The sequence below is a fragment of the Ranitomeya variabilis genome, chromosome 5, assembly GCF_051348905.1.
Source record: "Ranitomeya variabilis isolate aRanVar5 chromosome 5, aRanVar5.hap1, whole genome shotgun sequence".
In the NCBI taxonomy this organism is placed as follows: domain Eukaryota; kingdom Metazoa; phylum Chordata; class Amphibia; order Anura; family Dendrobatidae; genus Ranitomeya; species Ranitomeya variabilis.
The window spans coordinates 138,146,166-138,164,210 of NC_135236.1; the positions used below are offsets into that span (position 1 = coordinate 138,146,166).

Consider the following 18,045-nt stretch of genomic DNA (forward strand, 5'->3'; position numbering starts at 1 on the left):
GAGAAGGACCGATTCCAGACCTTGGGGAACCTGAGGAAGCAGTGGACTGAGTCTGGTGTGGAAACATCCAGAGCCACCGTGCACAGGCGTGTGCAGGAAATGGGCTACAGGTGCCGCATTCCCCAGGTAAAGCCACTTTTGAACCATAAACAGCGGCAGAAGCGCCTGACCTGGGCTACAGAGAAGCAGCACTGGACTGTTGCTAAGTGGTCCCAAGTACTTTTTTCTGATGAAAGCAAATTTTGCATGTCATTCGGAAATCAAGGTGCCAGAGTCTGGAGGAAGACTGGGGAGAAGGAAATGCCAAAATGCCTGAAGTCCAGTGTCAAGTACCCAGTCAGTGATGGTGTGGGGTGCCATGTCAGCTGCTGGTGTTGGTCCACTGTGTTTCATCAAGGGCAGGGTCAATGCAGCTAGCTATCAGGAGATTTTGGAGCACTTCATGCTTCCTGGCACCTGCTCACAGTGCCAAAACCACTGGTAAATGGTTTACTGACCATGGTATTACTGTGCTCAATTGGCCTGCCAACTCTCCTGACCTGAACCCCATAGAGAATCTGTGGGATATTGTGAAGAGAAAGTTGAGAGACGCAAGACCCAACACTCTGGATGAGCTTAAGGCCGCTATTGAAGCATCCTGGGCCTCCATAACATCTCAGCAGTGTCACAGGCTGATTGCCTCCATGCCACGCCGCATTGAAGCAGTCATTTCTGCCAAAGGATTCCCGACCAAGTATTGAGTGCATAACTGAACATTATTATTTGATGTTTTTTTTGTTTGTTATTAAAAAACACTTTTATTTGATTGGACGGTTGAAATATGCTAATTTATTGAGACAGGTTTTTTGGGTTATCAGGAGTTGTAGGCCAAAATCATCAGTATTAAAACAATAAAAGACCTGACAAATTTCAGTTGGTGGATAATGAATCTATAATATATGAAAGTTTAATTGTAATCATTACATTATGGTAAATAATGAAATTTAACACTATATGCTAATTTTTTGAGAAGGACCTGTATAGTTTCTTAACATAAATTTGAAGTGGATGAAATCTTCTGGTGTGTGAGTTTTCCTCCATAAGCGTTCAACACTTCTTAAGCATCGCTGGAGAAGACGAGTTTGCGATGTGAGCCAGGGCTGTTTTACTCTGTGCTTGGAGGTTCTGAGGGTGAGGGGCGCTACTGGGTCCAAGGTGCTTCGAGAGTGTCATTGTAGTGGTGTACAGCCAGATCAGGACAGGAAAAAAAAGGAGATTCGGGACAGTGATGAGTGTAAGGAGTCTGAAAGTGTATGAAACTTAATGGCATGTAGATTTCTGAATGTGTGGTAGGTAGGAGTGTGCTGGAGTGGGCGAGGGATTGTGAGTGTGAAGGAGAGAATGTTGTGGTCAGAGAGGGGAAGCGGTGAGTTATCTAGGTGGGAGATTGACGCCCCCCGAAGAAGCACTTTAGCGAAACATGCGTTGGGGTCTCTCTTCTACGTCCGCTCTTAAGGTTGGTCCTGCAGTCACAATTTGATTATGCTGTTCCCTCTTCACAGTTTACTTACATGTCTGTCTCCTTTAACAAGGCGGCGTTCTTTAGCAATATATATATCATAGGCTTTCGGTAATCTGGCTGTGGCCCCTTAGACTTCTTTGATTATACCGATCGACTTTGTATTTAATTGTTTACAAATACCCTTTATTGCACTTGCACTTTTTTGAGCCTTAATACTCAGCTTTATTTTTGCCATTCCTATACTGCTGCCTGTGTTACTGCGATATTAATTTATGATCTGAGACAGTTTTTTGTTTTTTTTTGTGGTTTTTCTATATAGTAATACTGGGACAAATTGGATATGGTTTTTTGCATTTGTAATCCAACCTTATCGGACGTGGCACTCAGGTGTCATTATCCTGGTTTTTGTGCCTTGTGTATTTATTTTATGATTCTTTTTTGTAGAATACTTATAATAAAATAATTATATATTAATTTTCGGTTGTTCTGAGGCCTATTTCTTTTTTGGCTATATTATAGGTGAGAGATTGAGCAGAGCCGGGCGAAGACCCGGTCAAGGGTGTTACCGTCTTTGTGTGTTTCAGAGGTTGAAAGCTGTGAGAGGCCGAGAGAAGTGGTTAGTGATAGAAGCTGGGATGCAGATGTGGAAGTGGGGCTGTTAAAGGAGATGTTGAAGTCTCCCAGGATAAGGGTTGGGAGTTCTGAGGACATGAAGTGCGGCAGCCAGACTGAGAATTGGTCAAGGAACTGGGTGGGTGAGCCTGGGGCTGATATATGACTGCTACTCTGAGGAAGAGGGGACGGAAGAGCCTGATGGTGTGGACCTCAGAAGAAGGGAATGAGAGTGATGGAACTGGTGGGATGACCTGGAAGGTGCATTGTGGGGACATGAGTATGCCAACTCCACCATCAGGTCTGTTTGTGGGTCTCGGGGAATGGGAGAATTGTAAGCCACCATGGGAAATGGCAGTAGTGGTGACAGTGTCAGAATCCTGAATCCAGGTTTCAGTGAGGGCCAACAGATTCAGAGAGTTGTTCAGAAAGTAATTGTGCAGAAAAAGAAGTTTGTTACATACAGACCTGTTGTGATTTTGCTTTTTGCTCCCTCTAGTGGTCATTAGTGATTTGACTCTGGAGCGTCTGTCTTTTCCTATATCCTCACCTGGGCCGTTAGTTCAGGGGCGTTGCTATATAAGCTCCCTGGACCTTCAGTTCAATGCCTGGCATCGTTGAAATCAGAGCTAATCTGTTGTGCTCTTGTCCTCTGATCCTGGTTCCTGTTTTTCAAGCTAAGTCTGCTTCTTTGCTTTTTGCTTTTGTTTCTTTTGGTATTTTTGTCCAGCTTGTTCCTATCTGTATCCTGACCTTTGCTGGAAGCTCTAGGGGGCTGGTGTTCTCCCCCCGGACCGTTAGACGGTTCGGGGGTTCTTGAATCTCCAGCGTGGATTTTTATAGGGTTTTTGTTGACCAGATAAGTTATCTTGCTATATTCTGCTATTAGTAAGCTGGCCTCTCTTTGCTGAACCTGGTTCATTTCTGTGTTTGTCATTTCCTCTTACCTCACCGTTATTATTTGTGGGGGGCTTGTATCTTGCTTTGGGGTCCCTTTCTCTGGAGGCAAGAGAGGTCTTTGTTTTCTTCTCCTAGGGGTAGTTAGATTCTCCGGCTGGCGCGAGTCATCTAGCGATCACCGTAGGCATGATCCCCGGCTACTTCTAGTGTTGGCGTTAGGAGTAGCTATTTGGTCAACCCAGTTACCACAGCCCTATGAGCTGGATTTTTGTATCTTGCAGACTTACACGTTCATCTGAGACCCTGTCCACTGGGGTCATAACAGTATGCCAGGCCAGTATTAAATGTTTAATGCATTGCAGAAGTGGGATTATAAGAAAGAAAATTTTGAGTTTTTTTTTTTCCTCTCTCATTTTTTTTTTTCTTCTCTCATTTTTTTTTTTCTTTTCCCCTTTACCTCAGAGTGGCTTAAGCTTGCTGCAGACATGAATGTCCAGACCTTGATTACAAGTGTGGACCAGCTTGCCGCTCGTGTGCAGGGTATACAAGATTATGTTACCAGAAATCCTAGGTCTGAACCCAAGATTCCGATTCCTGAACTGTTTTCAGGAGACCGATTTAAGTTTAGGAATTTCAGGAATAATTGTAAATTATTTTTGTCCCTGAAACCTTGTTCGTCTGGAGACTCTGCTCAACAAGTAAAAATTGTTATTTCATTCTTACGGGGTGACCCTCAGGATTGGGCTTTTTCGTTGGCGCCAGGAGATCCGGCATTGGCTGATATTGATGCGTTTTTTCTGGCGCTCGGTTTACTTTATGAGGAACCCAATCTTGAGATTCAGGCAGAGAAAGCCTTGCTGGCTATGTCTCAGGGCCAGGACGAGGCTGAGGTGTATTGCCAAAAATTTCGGAAATGGTCCGTGCTGACACATTGGAACGAGTGTGCACTGGCCGCTAATTTTAGAAATGGCCTTTCTGAGGCCATTAAGAATGTTATGGTGGGTTTTCCCATTCCCACAGGTCTGAATGATACCATGTCCCTGGCTATTCAAATTGACCGGCGGTTGCGGGAGCGCAAAACCGCAAATTCCCTCATGTTGTTGTCTGAACGGACACCTGATTTGATGCAATGTGATAGAATCCTGACTAGAAATGAGAGGAAAATTCATAGACGCCGGAATGGCTTGTGCTACTACTGTGGTGATTCTACACATGTTATCTCAGCATGCTCTAAACGTATATCTAAGGTTGTTAGTCCTGTCACCGTTGGTAATTTGCATCCTAAGTTTATTCTGTCTGTAACTTTGATTTGCTCACTGTCATCTTATCCTGTCATGGCGTTTGTAGATTCAGGTGCTGCCCTGAGTCTTATGGATCTCTCATTTGCTAAGCGCTGTGGTTTTATTCTTGAACCATTAGAAAATCCTATCCCTCTTAGGGGTATTGATGCTACGCCATTGGCAGAAAATAAGCCGCAGTATTGGACACAGGTTACCATGTGCATGACTCCTGAACACCGCGAGGTGATACGTTTTCTTGTTCTACATAAAATGCATGATTTGGTTGTTTTGGGGCTGCCATGGTTACAGACCCATAATCCAGTCCTTGACTGGAAGGCTATGTCAGTGTCTAGTTGGGGCTGTCGTGGTATTCATGAGGATTCCCTGCCTGTGTCTATTGCTTCTTCTACGCCTTCGGAAGTTCCGGAGTACTTGTCTGATTATCAGGATGTCTTTAGCGAGTCCAGGTCCAGTGCATTGCCTCCTCATAGGGAATGTGACTGTGCAATAGATTTGATTCCAGGCAGTAAATTTCCTAAGGGAAGACTGTTTAATCTGTCGATACCTGAACATACCGCTATGCGTTCATATATCAAGGAGTCTCTGGAGAAAGGACACATCCGTCCGTCTTCTTCCCCTCTTGGTGCGGGATTCTTTTTTGTAGCTAAAAAGGACGGATCTTTGAGGCCTTGTATTGACTATCGGCTTTTAAATAAGATCACTGTCAAATTTCAGTATCCTTTGCCGCTGTTGTCTGACTTGTTTGCCCGGATTAAAGGTGCCAAGTGGTTTACCAAGATAGACCTTCGTGGTGCGTATAACCTTGTGCGCATTAAGCAAGGGGATGAATGGAAAACCGCATTCAATACGCCCGAAGGTCATTTTGAGTACTTGGTGATGCCTTTTGGGCTCTCTAATGCCCCTTCAGTTTTTCAGTCCTTTATGCATGACATTTTCCGGAACTATCTGGATAAATTTCTGATCGTTTATCTGGATGATATTCTGGTTTTTTCTGATAATTGGGACTCGCATGTGGAGCAGGTCAGGATGGTCTTTAAAATTTTGCGTGAAAATTCTTTGTTTGTCAAGGGCTCAAAGTGTCTTTTTGGTGTACAGAAGGTTCCCTTTTTGGGGTTCATTTTTTCCCCTTCTGCTGTGGAGATGGACCCAGTCAAGGTCCGAGCTATTCTTGATTGGACTCAGCCCTCGTCAGTTAAGAGTCTTCAGAAGTTCTTGGGTTTCGCTAACTTCTACCGTCGTTTTATCGCTAACTTTTCTAGCATTGTGAAACCTTTGATGGATATGACCAAGAAGGGCTCCGATGTGGTTAATTGGGCTCCTGCTGCCGTGGAGGCTTTCCAGGAGTTGAAACGTCGGTTTACTTCGGCGCCTGTTTTGTGCCAGCCTGATGTCTCGCTTCCCTTTCAAGTTGAGGTGGATGCTTCAGAGATTGGAGCAGGGGCCGTTTTGTCGCAGAGAGGCCCTGGTTGCTCTGTTATGAGACCTTGCGCCTTTTTCTCTAGGAAGTTTTCGCCTGCGGAGCGAAATTATGATGTGGGCAATCGGGAGTTGTTGGCCATGAAATGGGCATTTGAGGAGTGGCGTCATTGGCTCGAGGGTGCTAAGCATCGTGTGGTGGTCTTGACTGATCACAAAAATCTGATGTATCTCGAGTCTGCTAAACGCCTGAATCCTAGACAGGCCCGCTGGTCATTGTTTTTCTCCCGATTTGACTTTGTTGTCTCGTATTTACCAGGTTCAAAGAATGTGAAGGCCGATGCTCTTTCCAGGAGCTTTGTGCCTGATGCTCCTGGAGTCGCTGAACCTGTTGGTATTCTTAAGGATGGTATTATCTTGTCAGCTATTTCTCCTGATCTGCGACGTGTGTTGCAGAGATTTCAGGCTGATAGGCCTGATTCTTGTCCACCTGACAGACTGTTTGTGCCTGATAAGTGGACCAGCAGAGTCATTTCCGAGGTTCATTCCTCGGTGTTGGCAGGTCACCCAGGAATTTTTGGCACCAGAGATCTGGTGGCCAGATCCTTTTGGTGGCCTTCCTTGTCTAGGGATGTGCGGTCATTTGTACAGTCCTGTGGGACTTGTGCTCGAGCTAAGCCTTGCTGTTCTCGTGCCAGCGGGTTGCTCTTGCCCTTGCCTGTCCCTAAGAGACCTTGGACACATATCTCCATGGATTTCATTTCTGATCTTCCGGTGTCTCAGGGCATGTCTGTTATCTGGGTGATATGTGATCGCTTCTCCAAGATGGTCCATTTGGTTCCTTTGCCTAAACTGCCTTCCTCTTCCGATCTGGTTCCTGTGTTTTTCCAGAACGTGGTTCGTTTGCACGGCATCCCTGAGAATATTGTGTCAGACAGAGGATCCCAGTTCGTTTCCAGATTCTGGCGATCCTTTTGTAGTAGAATGGGCATTGACTTGTCGTTTTCGTCTGCTTTCCATCCTCAGACTAATGGACAGACGGAGCGAACTAATCAGACTTTGGAGGCTTATTTGAGGTGTTTTGTCTCTGCTGATCAGGACGATTGGGTGACCTTCTTGCCGTTAGCTGAGTTTGCCCTTAATAATCGGGCTAGTTCCGCCACCTTGGTTTCGCCGTTTTTCTGCAACTCTGGTTTCCACCCTCGTTTTTCTTCGGGTCATGTGGAACCTTCTGACTGCCCTGGGGTGGATTCTGTGGTGGATAGGTTGCAGCGGATCTGGAATCTTGTGGTGGACAACTTGAAGTTGTCACAGGAGAGGGCTCAGCGCTTTGCCAACCGCCGCCGCGGTGTGGGTCCCCGACTACGTGTTGGGGATTTGGTGTGGCTTTCTTCCCGCTTTGTTCCTATGAAGGTTTCCTCTCCCAAATTTAAACCTCGTTTTATTGGTCCTTACAAGATATTGGAAATTCTTAATCCTGTATCCTTTCGCCTGGATCTACCTGTGTCGTTTGCTATCCACAACGTGTTTCATAGGTCCTTGTTGCGGCGGTACGTTGTGCCTGTGGTTCCTTCTGCTGAGCCTCCTGCTCCGGTGTTGGTTGAGGGCGAGTTGGAGTACGTGGTGGAGAAGATCTTGGATTCTCGTCTCTCCAGGCGGAGGCTTCAGTACTTGGTCAAGTGGAAGGGCTATGGTCAGGAAGATAATTCCTGGGTGGTCGCCTCTGATGTTCATGCGGCCGATTTAGTTCGTGCCTTTCACGCCGCTCATCCTGATCGCCCTGGTGGTCGTGGTGAGGGTTCGGTGACCCCTCACTAAGGGGGGGGTACTGTTGTGATTTTGCTTTTTGCTCCCTCTAGTGGTCATTTGTGATTTGACTCTGGAGCGTCTGTCTTTTCCTATATCCTCACCTGGGCCGTTAGTTCAGGGGCGTTGCTATATAAGCTCCCTGGACCTTCAGTTCAATGCCTGGCATCGTTGAAATCAGAGCTAATCTGTTGTGCTCTTGTCCTCTGATCCTGGTTCCTGTTTTTCAAGCTAAGTCTGCTTCTTTGCTTTTTGCTTTTGTTTCTTTTGGTATTTTTGTCCAGCTTGTTCCTATCTGTATCCTGACCTTTGCTGGAAGCTCTAGGGGGCTGGTGTTCTCCCCCCGGACCGTTAGACGGTTCGGGGGTTCTTGAATCTCCAGCGTGGATTTTTATAGGGTTTTTGTTGACCAGATAAGTTATCTTGCTATATTCTGCTATTAGTAAGCTGGCCTCTCTTTGCTGAACCTGGTTCATTTCTGTGTTTGTCATTTCCTCTTACCTCACCGTTATTATTTGTGGGGGGCTTGTATCTTGCTTTGGGGTCCCTTTCTCTGGAGGCAAGAGAGGTCTTTGTTTTCTTCTCCTAGGGGTAGTTAGATTCTCCGGCTGGCGCGAGTCATCTAGCGATCACCGTAGGCATGATCCCCGGCTACTTCTAGTGTTGGCGTTAGGAGTAGCTATTTGGTCAACCCAGTTACCACAGCCCTATGAGCTGGATTTTTGTATCTTGCAGACTTACACGTTCCTCTGAGACCCTGTCCACTGGGGTCATAACACAGACCGTGGATTCCAGAGGGCACAATTAAAAGAAAGATATGAAGGAGTGCAAGTAATATTAATAAGATTAGTGTGGTTTTCATACGAGGTAGGATAGGGGTTGAGGTTGGGGGAGATATCCCCCAAAATCAGAAGGAGTAGGAGGATAAAGAGCAAGTAGGTATTGGAATTGTAAGAAGTTTTTTTGTGCATTGAGTTTGGGCAAGATGGACTGAGGTTTTTCAGGAAGGTGAAAAGTGCATGGGAGCTGTACATGGGAGAGGGAAGTATAGAGGGGCTTATGTGTTTGAGTGGTGATGGAGGGGGGATGATGCGGTGAAAGTGGATGGAAAGGGAACATAGGAGGATAGGAATAAAGCACATGAATAGAAGGGAGTGCAAAGTGTGGGTTACCTGACTCCTGCCATGACTAACTGCCATGGAATAAATGCCTTTTGCTTGATGCTTATTTTCTGAGATGCTCTTTGCTTTGAGGATGCTTGCATGCACCCCTTAGGAGGTGTCTAAATTTATAGACCACAATACTGAGTCAGAAGAGATGGATTGTGGGAACTGATTAGGGATAATTTGGCAGCTGGGGCCAGCACACAAGGAATCTTCAGATGGGCCCGAACGTGTACTGACTTAAGCAGGGAGACCCGTCTGGCACTGCAGGATCTGAGTCCCTGGTGGCGTAGTGTGTTACTTATGGTAGCCTTTGTTATGGTGGTCCCAGCTCTTTGCAGGTCATTCACTAGGTCCCCCTATGTGGTTCTGGGATTTTTGCTCACTGTTCTTGTGATCATTTTGACCCCACGGGGTGAGATCTTGCGTGGAGCTCCAGATCAAGGGAGATTATCAGTGGTCTTGTATGTCTTCCATTTTCTTATTATTGCTCCCACACTTTATTTCATAACACCAAGCTGCTTGCCTATTGCAGAGTCAGTCTTCCCAGCCTGGTGCAGGGCTACAATTTTGTTTCTGGTGCCTTCAACAGCTCTTTGGTCTTCACCATAGTGGAGTTTGGTGTGTGACTGTTTAAGGTTGTGGACAGGTGTCTTTTATACTGATAACAACTTTAAACAGGTATCATTATTACAGGTAATGAGTGGAGGACAGAGGAGCCTCTTAAAGAAGTTACAGGTCTGTGAGAGCCAGAAATCTTGCATGCTTTTAGGTGACCAAATACTATTTTCCACCATAATTTGCAAAATAAATCTTGCCAAATCAGACAAGGTGATTTTCTGGATTTGTTTTCTCATTATGAGTCTCATAGTTGTGGTCTACCTATGATGTCAATTACAGGCCTCTCATCTTTTTAAGTGGGAGAACTTGCCTTGCACAATTGGTGGTTGACTAAATGCTTGTTTTCCCCACTGTATAATAGAAAGCCTCATGCACACGTTGCTTATTTGTGACTTGTAGATTTGGTGCAGATGTAAATCTTTAGTATGTCTACTCTTCCAGCGTTTTTGCTGTAGATCTCATCCATACTAATGTGTGGAAAAATTTTCATCAAAAACAGAAGTTAAAAGAAAAGCTTCTTTTCTCCTGCCAAAAGATGCAGAAATTTCCGCACCCCATACTTGTTCCCATACTCTAATGCCTCCCTCACAATGACCATATTGTTTCACGTCCTGCCTTAGAAACCCCTAGCTGCTGCAAGTAAAATGTAGTATTCCATGCCTGCCATTTACATGGAACCCATGATGGTAAATATTTCAGTGTGATCTGGTAGCAGAAGATAAAGATCAGCAAAGCTGTTGTCTATGTGACCCACTAGTGAATACTCTCAAAATGATCTATGACTAATTAGCGAGGAGAAGACAGTATAAGCTAAAACATAACTTTTAATATGTAGTCTAAAACTGGATAAATCATAACAAACAAACCAAAGTGATAAAGTGCAAGTGCTAAAAAGTTACCAGTGCACAATAATAAATGGCTTGATCTCACCACTGTTGTAGTAATTCTCTGCAGGTTTCAGGTACACAGAAGCTCAGAAGATGATTGTATAAAAGAGAGTTTTCAATTGTACCAGGCTTCAAAAGAACAGGTTATAACTTAAACTAGCTGGACCTGATGTGTGAGTTACCTGCCAATGCAGAAACTCCTGTTTCCCCACAAATATTTTTTACTCCCCTGATGAATCTTCCAAAAGGGGGAGGAAACGCGTAAGGAGGTTCCACATGATCTGGTGGGTACATCTTGGTAGCCTTACTTGGGCACTGTCCTTGTAAGGGCAGGAGCAACACAGGGGCTCAACAGGGGATATCAGAAACTCTCCCTTCCTTTAATACAGTCATCTTCTGAGCTCCTGCGACCTGCACAGAATTACTAGATCAAGCCATTTATTATTGAGCACTGGTACCTTTTTAGCACTTGCACTTTATAACTTTGGTTTGTTATAATTTATCAAGTGACTGGTAGCAGAAGGCAATAATATTGCAAGAGAGTTGGAGGACGACAGCAAGTTGCAAAACAATTTAAATAATTAGGATTTTTCATGTCCTGCTTGTCACAGTGCGACTTCATTCCCTTGTAGTAAAGTTGCTTGGATACAACATGCTTGTCATTTTTTTTGCATGTAACAGTTCGGTTCAGGATTTCATACCTGTAAACCAGATGTCATGTGTGAACATGGCGTACTAGTAGTATTATTTATTTATATAGCACCATTAATTCCATGGTGCTGTACATGAGAAAGGAGTTATGTACAGAGTTATAGATATCGTTTACAGTAAACAAATTTACAATGACACACTGGTACAGAGGGGAGAGGACCCTGTCCTTGCGGACTTACATTCTATGGGATAATGGGGAAAAGACAGAAGGTTGGTGGTGGTGAGGTGGCAGCTCTGGTGGTGGTGAGGCGGCAGCTCCTGGTGGTGAGGTGGCAGCTTTGGTGGTGGTGAGGCGGCAGGATGGTTATTGCAGGCTTTCCTGAAGAGATGGGTTTTCAGGTTCCGTCTGAAGGATCCGAGGGTGGTGGATAATCGGACGTGTTGAGGCGTGGAATTCCAGAGGGTGGGGGATATTCGGGAGAAATCTTGGAGGCGGTTGTGTGAGGAACGAATAAGTGTGGAGAAGAGTAGGAAGTCTTGGGAGGATCGAAGATTACGTGAGGGAAGATATTGGGAGATTAGTTCAGAGATATAGGGAGGGGACAGGCTGTGGATGGCTTTGTAGATCAGTGTTAGTAGTTTGAACTGGATTCGTTGGGGAATTGGGAGCCAGTTGAGGGATTTGCAGAGGGGAGAAGCAGGGGAGAGTAGCGAGGAGAGAGGTGGATTAGCCGGGCAGCAGAGTTGAGGACAGACTGGAGCGGTGCAAGAGAGTTAGCAGGGAGGCCACAGAGGAGGGTGTCACAGTAATCGAGGCGGGAGATGATGAGTGCATGCACACAGGCTCGGACTGGCCCACAAGGTAACAGGGGATTCCCCCGGTGGTCCCCTGTGCGATGTGGGCCCCCAACTCCACTGTATGGGCAGTACTTGGTATAATTCACTTGATTCACTCTGTACAGAAAAAGCAGTATCTCATCATTCACTAACCAAACTACACAGTTTATTATTATATAGAGATGTAGATATATTTGTGAATGAGGGTAGTGTAATATTTGTATGCAGGTGAAAAGTGGGCCCCCCAAAGTCAATGTTACTGGTGGACCCTTGGCACCCCAGTCCGACACTGCATGCACAAGAGGCTTAGTAGATTGTGGGCTGAGGAAGGGACGGATTCTGGCAATATTTTTGAGTTGGAGGCGACAGGAGGTAGCAAGAGTTTGGACTTGCGGTTTGAAGGATAGGGCAGAGTCGAGAGTTACCCCGAGGCAGCGGATTTTAATAGTGGCAGCTATTCAGATTGTGATCCCGTCCAGTGTGTACAGGACCTCACAAGTTGCTCACTAAGGCTGCTTTCACACATCAGTTTTTTGCCCTCAGGCTCAATCCGGCGAATTTGAAAAAAAACAAAAAAACAGATCTGTCAAATTGTGAAAAACTGATGCAACGGATCCTTTTTTTTAGCTGAATCCGACTAGCTGTTCCGGAGCCCACTAGCTGGTCTGGAGAGAGAGAATGGAAAACGCATGCTCAGTTTAAAAAACCGTCATATGACGGATCCGGCGCCATAAGGTTCCATTATAGCAAACGACGGACGGCTAGGGATCGGTTGCTGTCCGTTTTTTTTGACGGACACAAAAAACGTTACTATGTTCGTTTTTTGTGTCTGAAAAAATGGACAGCGACCGATCTGGCAAAAAACGGATGAATCGTGAGGCCATCCGTCGCTAATACAAGTCTATGAGAAAAAAACGGATACAGTGGCAACTTTTGCCGGATCCTTTTTTTTTTAAAATTCGCCGGATTGTGCCTGACTGCAAAAAAACTGATGTGTGAAAGTAGGCTAAGGCCACTTTCACACTAGCGTCGTATGACGCACTTCGCAATGCGCCGTTATGTAGAAAAAACGCATCCTGCAAAGTTGCCCGCAGGATGCGTTTTTTCTCCATAGACTCATACATTGCGACGGAGTGCCACACGTCGCAACCGTCGTTACATGTAACGTTTTTTTGTGCGTCGTGTCCGCCATTTCCGACTGCGCATGCGTGGCTGGAACTCCGACCCCTCCTCCCTGGACATTACAATGGGGCAGTGGATGCGTTGAAAAACTGCATCCGCTGCCCCCGTTGTGCATAATTAACACCCTGTCCGTCGGCCGACGGTTTGCGACGGCCCTGTACCGACGGACTAGTGTGAAAGTAGCCTAATACAGATATACCGTAATTTATGTTTTAATATGTCGGAAAACGGGTATAATTGTGTGGCATGTGTAACTCATAGTGGCCTTCATTGGGTCATGTATCGGGCATTACTAAGGTGTTTTAATATTCTAACAGCTTTGTTGCAAAAATGGAGCCCTGTATGACCAGCTAGAGGTATAGACAAAGCTGCTTCTAAATGTTATATATTGTACCAGAAACCTTCAGACACTGATTGTAACCTCCATGAGATTGATGCTGGGAAGGATTTTTTTTTCTCCGTAACGGTTTTGTTTCCTTTTAATCCCAGGTCCCAGCAGAGTCTGGTGTGCGGTGCCCTCCGTCACATGGCATTGTAGGCTTCCCTGTGGCCGTGTGCATAGAACAACTTGGACCTGTACAAAGTGTTCTCAATAACCCATCTAACCGGGATGACTTATTAATATTTTTCTATATAAATGCATTCCTTTCGGTGGAGCTTAAAGTCGCAGAAACAAATGCAAGGAAGCTGATATCTTAGCGAGACCCTCCAGTCTTGGCTCTGCTGGATGGAGGGAGGGGGGTTGTTTACCAGTTCTTGTCTAAGATGGACTCAGTAATGCCCAGAATTCCCTCTGCAGAGGGCCGCGTTTCTAAATTTACCCTCCGTGTGGTTATATGCTATCCCTGTGCAGTTACCGTCATTTGCATACAGATTTCACTTTCATTTATTATTTTACCTTAACCCTTCATGCGAAATAGAAACTTTTATAATTCTCTAATGTTCTCTGTTTCGATTCACCATAATTTGAAAGATCTCACCACCTATCAGAAAACTAGTAAATTCATGTTTTCATCCAGCCGCAAAAACAGCAACGTGTAAACATAACCAATGTAAGCAAACAGTCTGGTCAGGTATTATACAATGAGACGTTGTAGCACATTATCATTTAAAGAGATTTCAGCTGATGGTATCTTTAGCACATTGGATTCCTGCAGACTTCTATTCCAAACCGTGACAACCCCTTTATATTTGAGAAAGCTGTCAGACAAGCGTATGTTCGGCAAACAACATTTCTCCTAATTCCGTGATACACATGAGCACACAAATCAGTCTAGCGTTTGTGTTTTCAACTGAGAGACTGGAGAAAGTCGCTGCCATACACCTCTGGCAGCAGCTTATTGTCCTTGAAAACAAAAGGCTCGGATGTTGAAAATCCATCTGCCCTAGTCTTGAAAAAAAATGAAATGACTTGCAGTTAGGCAATAAAAAAATATTTTCATCTTTTTTACATTTTTAAAATTACAAAAAGTAAAATGGGCCAATGCAAAAGTTTGGGCACCCTGCATGGTTAGCCTCCTCCCTGCAAGTATCACAGCATGTAAACATTTTTTTGTAGCCAGACAAGAGTCTTTCAGTTCTTGTTTGAGGGATTTTCATCCATTCTTCCTTGGAAAATTCTTCCCGTTCTGTGAGATTCCTGGGTCGTCCTGCATGCACTGCTTATTTTGAGGTCTAGCCACAGATTTTCAATGATGTTCAGATTAAGGGGCTGTGCCTTGTGCCTTTTGAGGTAGTCTATTGTGGATTTTGATGTGTGTTTAGGATCATTATCCATTTGTAAAAGCCATCCTCTGTTCAACTTTGGCTTTTTTACACATTGTGTTACGTTTGCTTCAAGAATTTGTTGAATTTTCATTGAATCCATTCTTCCCTCTACCCGTGAAATGCCCCCCGTACCATTGGCTGCAACACAACCCCAAAGCATGATTGATTCACCCCAATGCTTAACCTCTTTCTGACCTCGGACAGGGATAGTACGTCCGAGGTCAGATCCCCTGCTTTGATGCGGGCTCCGGCGGTGAGCCCGCATCAAAGCCGGGACATGTCAGCTGTTTTGAACAGCTGACATGTGCCCGCAATAGCAATGGGTGAAAGTATTCAGGTTTTTGTGTTAAATTATTTTTTTTAATTTGTGTCAGTGTTTTATTTTTCCATATCACATTAAAGATGAAAACAAGCAATCCTGCAATTTTCACAATCTCCTTCAGGATAATGACTTATCCAAGGTGTAAATCTGTGTGATGTTGCTCTAATTGTCTTACTGGCTGGGTGTATTGCTATTGCTCATCTTGTATCATGCAGGCAATTTCAGATGAAGTAGTGACTACAGGAATATTATGTTGGACAATTGCTGTTCAACCTTCTCTAAAAGTTCTGTATTTCCCAGAATTACTGCTCTTCCTATGGAAACCCCTTGTCCTCCAAAGCTTAACAAGAGTGAGTTTTATATCTAACACTGGATGTCATTTTGCAGAACGCGGTTCCCCCATTGACAAAATTATGTCGTCAACCTTGAGATGTGTCTTGGATAGCTCAGCGCGGCACTACCAGCATATAAGACGGCATCATGGGCCCTCTGCGGAATTCTTCTCCTGTCCAGATGGGGAGACGGTATGTACATAGTTATCTGACCAGAATTGGACTGAACCAGTGTGACGGTCTGAGGACTATAATGCCAGCCAATGGTCTTCGTGATTTCCCTTCAGACGTAACTATGGCTTTCAGCCTGAACTTTCTTGCCTACATTTTTATGTTCTCTTACTGATCTATGTACCTAATTTCCAGTTGTGCAACCCTAGAATAACATGTTTGCCAGTAAAAGGCCCACCCAAACTGTCCCGCTCTCAACATCTACAGGCAGAGACCCCATTTGAACCTAGTAGTTTTTTTTTCTTCGCTTCCCTGTTTTAGAGTCGCCCCACGTCCCTCACATATTTTCAATGCCTCAACTATATTCACCTCCTTCAGCAGTCGAGAGGCTCTTCCTAAACTGAGCAGAAATTCTTATGAATCCTCAGCTGTTTTGCATACTTCCAGCAGTAGAGGCTGAGGCTATCCTTGTATTTTCTCTGAGCGCCCTCCACTGACTTTTACTGAAAACACAGAGCAGGGGTTGTCATTCCATAGATGTCCTGGGAAGAGAAACTGTTTCTAAATTAAGTCCACAGTAGGATTGTGTGATTTTTAGATACTCTACAAAGATAAAATTTACATTCTTTGGCAGCGTGCTTTAAGGCTACGTTGCCACGTTGAGTTTTTGGTCAGTTTTTTTTTACACTGCATATTTTTGAAAAATTGCAAGTACGGTAACTATTATATATTTTACTTATTATGCTTTCCTTATATAACACTATCTTTATTCCGCAGCGCTTTACAGATATTATCATCGCTGTCCCCAATGGGGCTCACAATATAAACTTGAGAATCGGGAGAAAGCCCACGCAAACAAGGGGAGAACATACAAACTCCTTACAGATGTTGTCCTTGTTGGACTTTGAACCTAGGACCCCAGCGCTGCAAGGCTGCGGGTCTAACCACTGAGCCACCGTGCTGCCCCTGTTTCACTTAATGGGTGCCGAATTAGTGCATAAAATCTGCAACATCACAAACTCACCAAGAGCTCATCTTGGGAATGTAGCCTGAGGGTTTTTACACTTTTATGATGGTGTAGTTGGAAGCTCTTCAACCCTGGTTCTTCATCTGTATTGTGAGATCTTCACCTACATTCTGAAATTGTGCATTAGCTGAACTAATTGAAATTGATCTTCTGTCCCAGTAACGTACTGTATCAATTTTTTTTGTATATATCAGTGTAGTTTGTGGACCTCCCAAGCATTGAGGACGTAGTTGTGATAACAACCTCTGTCCTTTCGTGGAGACCATCAACACTGAAAACAACAAGCAGAGCACAGAGCCTTAGGCTATGTGCACACGCGGCGGATTTTGCTGTGGATCTGCAGCGGTTTTCCATGTGATGTACAGTACCATGTAAACCTATGAAAAACAAATCCGCAGTGCACATGCTGTGGAAAAAAACATGCCGAAACGCAGCTGTTTATATTCCACAGCATGTCAATTCTTTGTGCGGATTCCGCAGCGGTTTACACCTGCTCCTCAATAGGAATCCGCAGGTGTAAATCCGCAGGTGGAATCTGAACAAAAAATGTGGAAAAACCGCGGTAAATCGCGGTAAATACCAAAATCAGTGCGGAAAAATCCGCACACCATTCCGCAGCGTGTGCACATAGCCTCACAGATGAATTAATATATTGCACATTTGGTCACATAGAGAGACTAATTGAAAGGGATATTCCTGTTAGTAAAAATAGACTGTATGGGTTGGACTTGTATAGCAATGGTCATCTATACAGTACTAAAAAGGGTATTCTCCCTTAATGAATGCCAGACTGCCTGCTATAAACATACAAGATCGAGTGCCCCAAAAAGAGTGCCTGCAATGGGATGCCTTGGTAAACCGTGTACCGTAAGCTTTGGACTATAAGGCATACTTTTTTTCCCCCGAAATTTGGGAGGAAAACGGTGGTACGTCTTATAATACAAAGGTAGGTTACTGGGGGGGTGGGGCAGCCGTGTTGTGAGGTCACAGGAGGCAAGGTCGCTGCTGCATTGAAGTAATTAGGAAAACAGGGCACTTCTGGAATTCTGGTGGTGCACAAGTAGGATAACCAAATCAGCGCTTCCTGTCTTAGCAGTGGACACTGCAGACTCCTCACACAGTACGCTGCCACACAGATCTTCTCTATCCAGATGACTGATGTAGGTCAGGTATTGACCGAAACGTCTCATTTTTTCTGGAATATCTACACTCAATACATAAGTTCTTGATCACACCTATACGAGTGCCAAGTATTTCTACACAGCTGCTGCATTGAAGTCTGCTAAATCTCTCTGAAAGTCTTTTGCAGTAAAGCAGAGGTTCTGATTTTCCTCTCTAGCAATTCTACAAGCAGCTCACTGAAATGTTGCTTGGTCTTCCAGACCTTATCTTGATTTCCACTGTTGCTGTTAAATGCAATTTTTTAATTCCATTTCAAACTGAGGAAAGGACAAATTGAAAACTCTTTGCTATCTTCTTATACAGTGCCTTGCGAAAGTATTCGGCTCCCTGGAACTTTTCAACCTTTTCCCACATATCATGCTTCAAA

At 44.6% G+C, this 18,045-nt stretch overlaps 1 protein-coding gene across 3 annotated transcripts in view; it reads left to right on the forward strand.

The window, feature by feature from the left end:
- The window catches only part of LOC143775358 (protein FAM169B-like), a 75,439-nt gene that overhangs the window by 38,320 nt on the left and 19,074 nt on the right, over positions 1-18,045 (forward strand). For all 3 annotated transcript variants that reach the window (XM_077263393.1, XM_077263395.1, XM_077263394.1), the window contains exon 2: positions 15,354-15,490. In XM_077263393.1, coding sequence (XP_077119508.1) covers positions 15,354-15,490 — 137 coding nt within the window. The remainder of the gene's footprint in view (positions 1-15,353; positions 15,491-18,045) is intronic.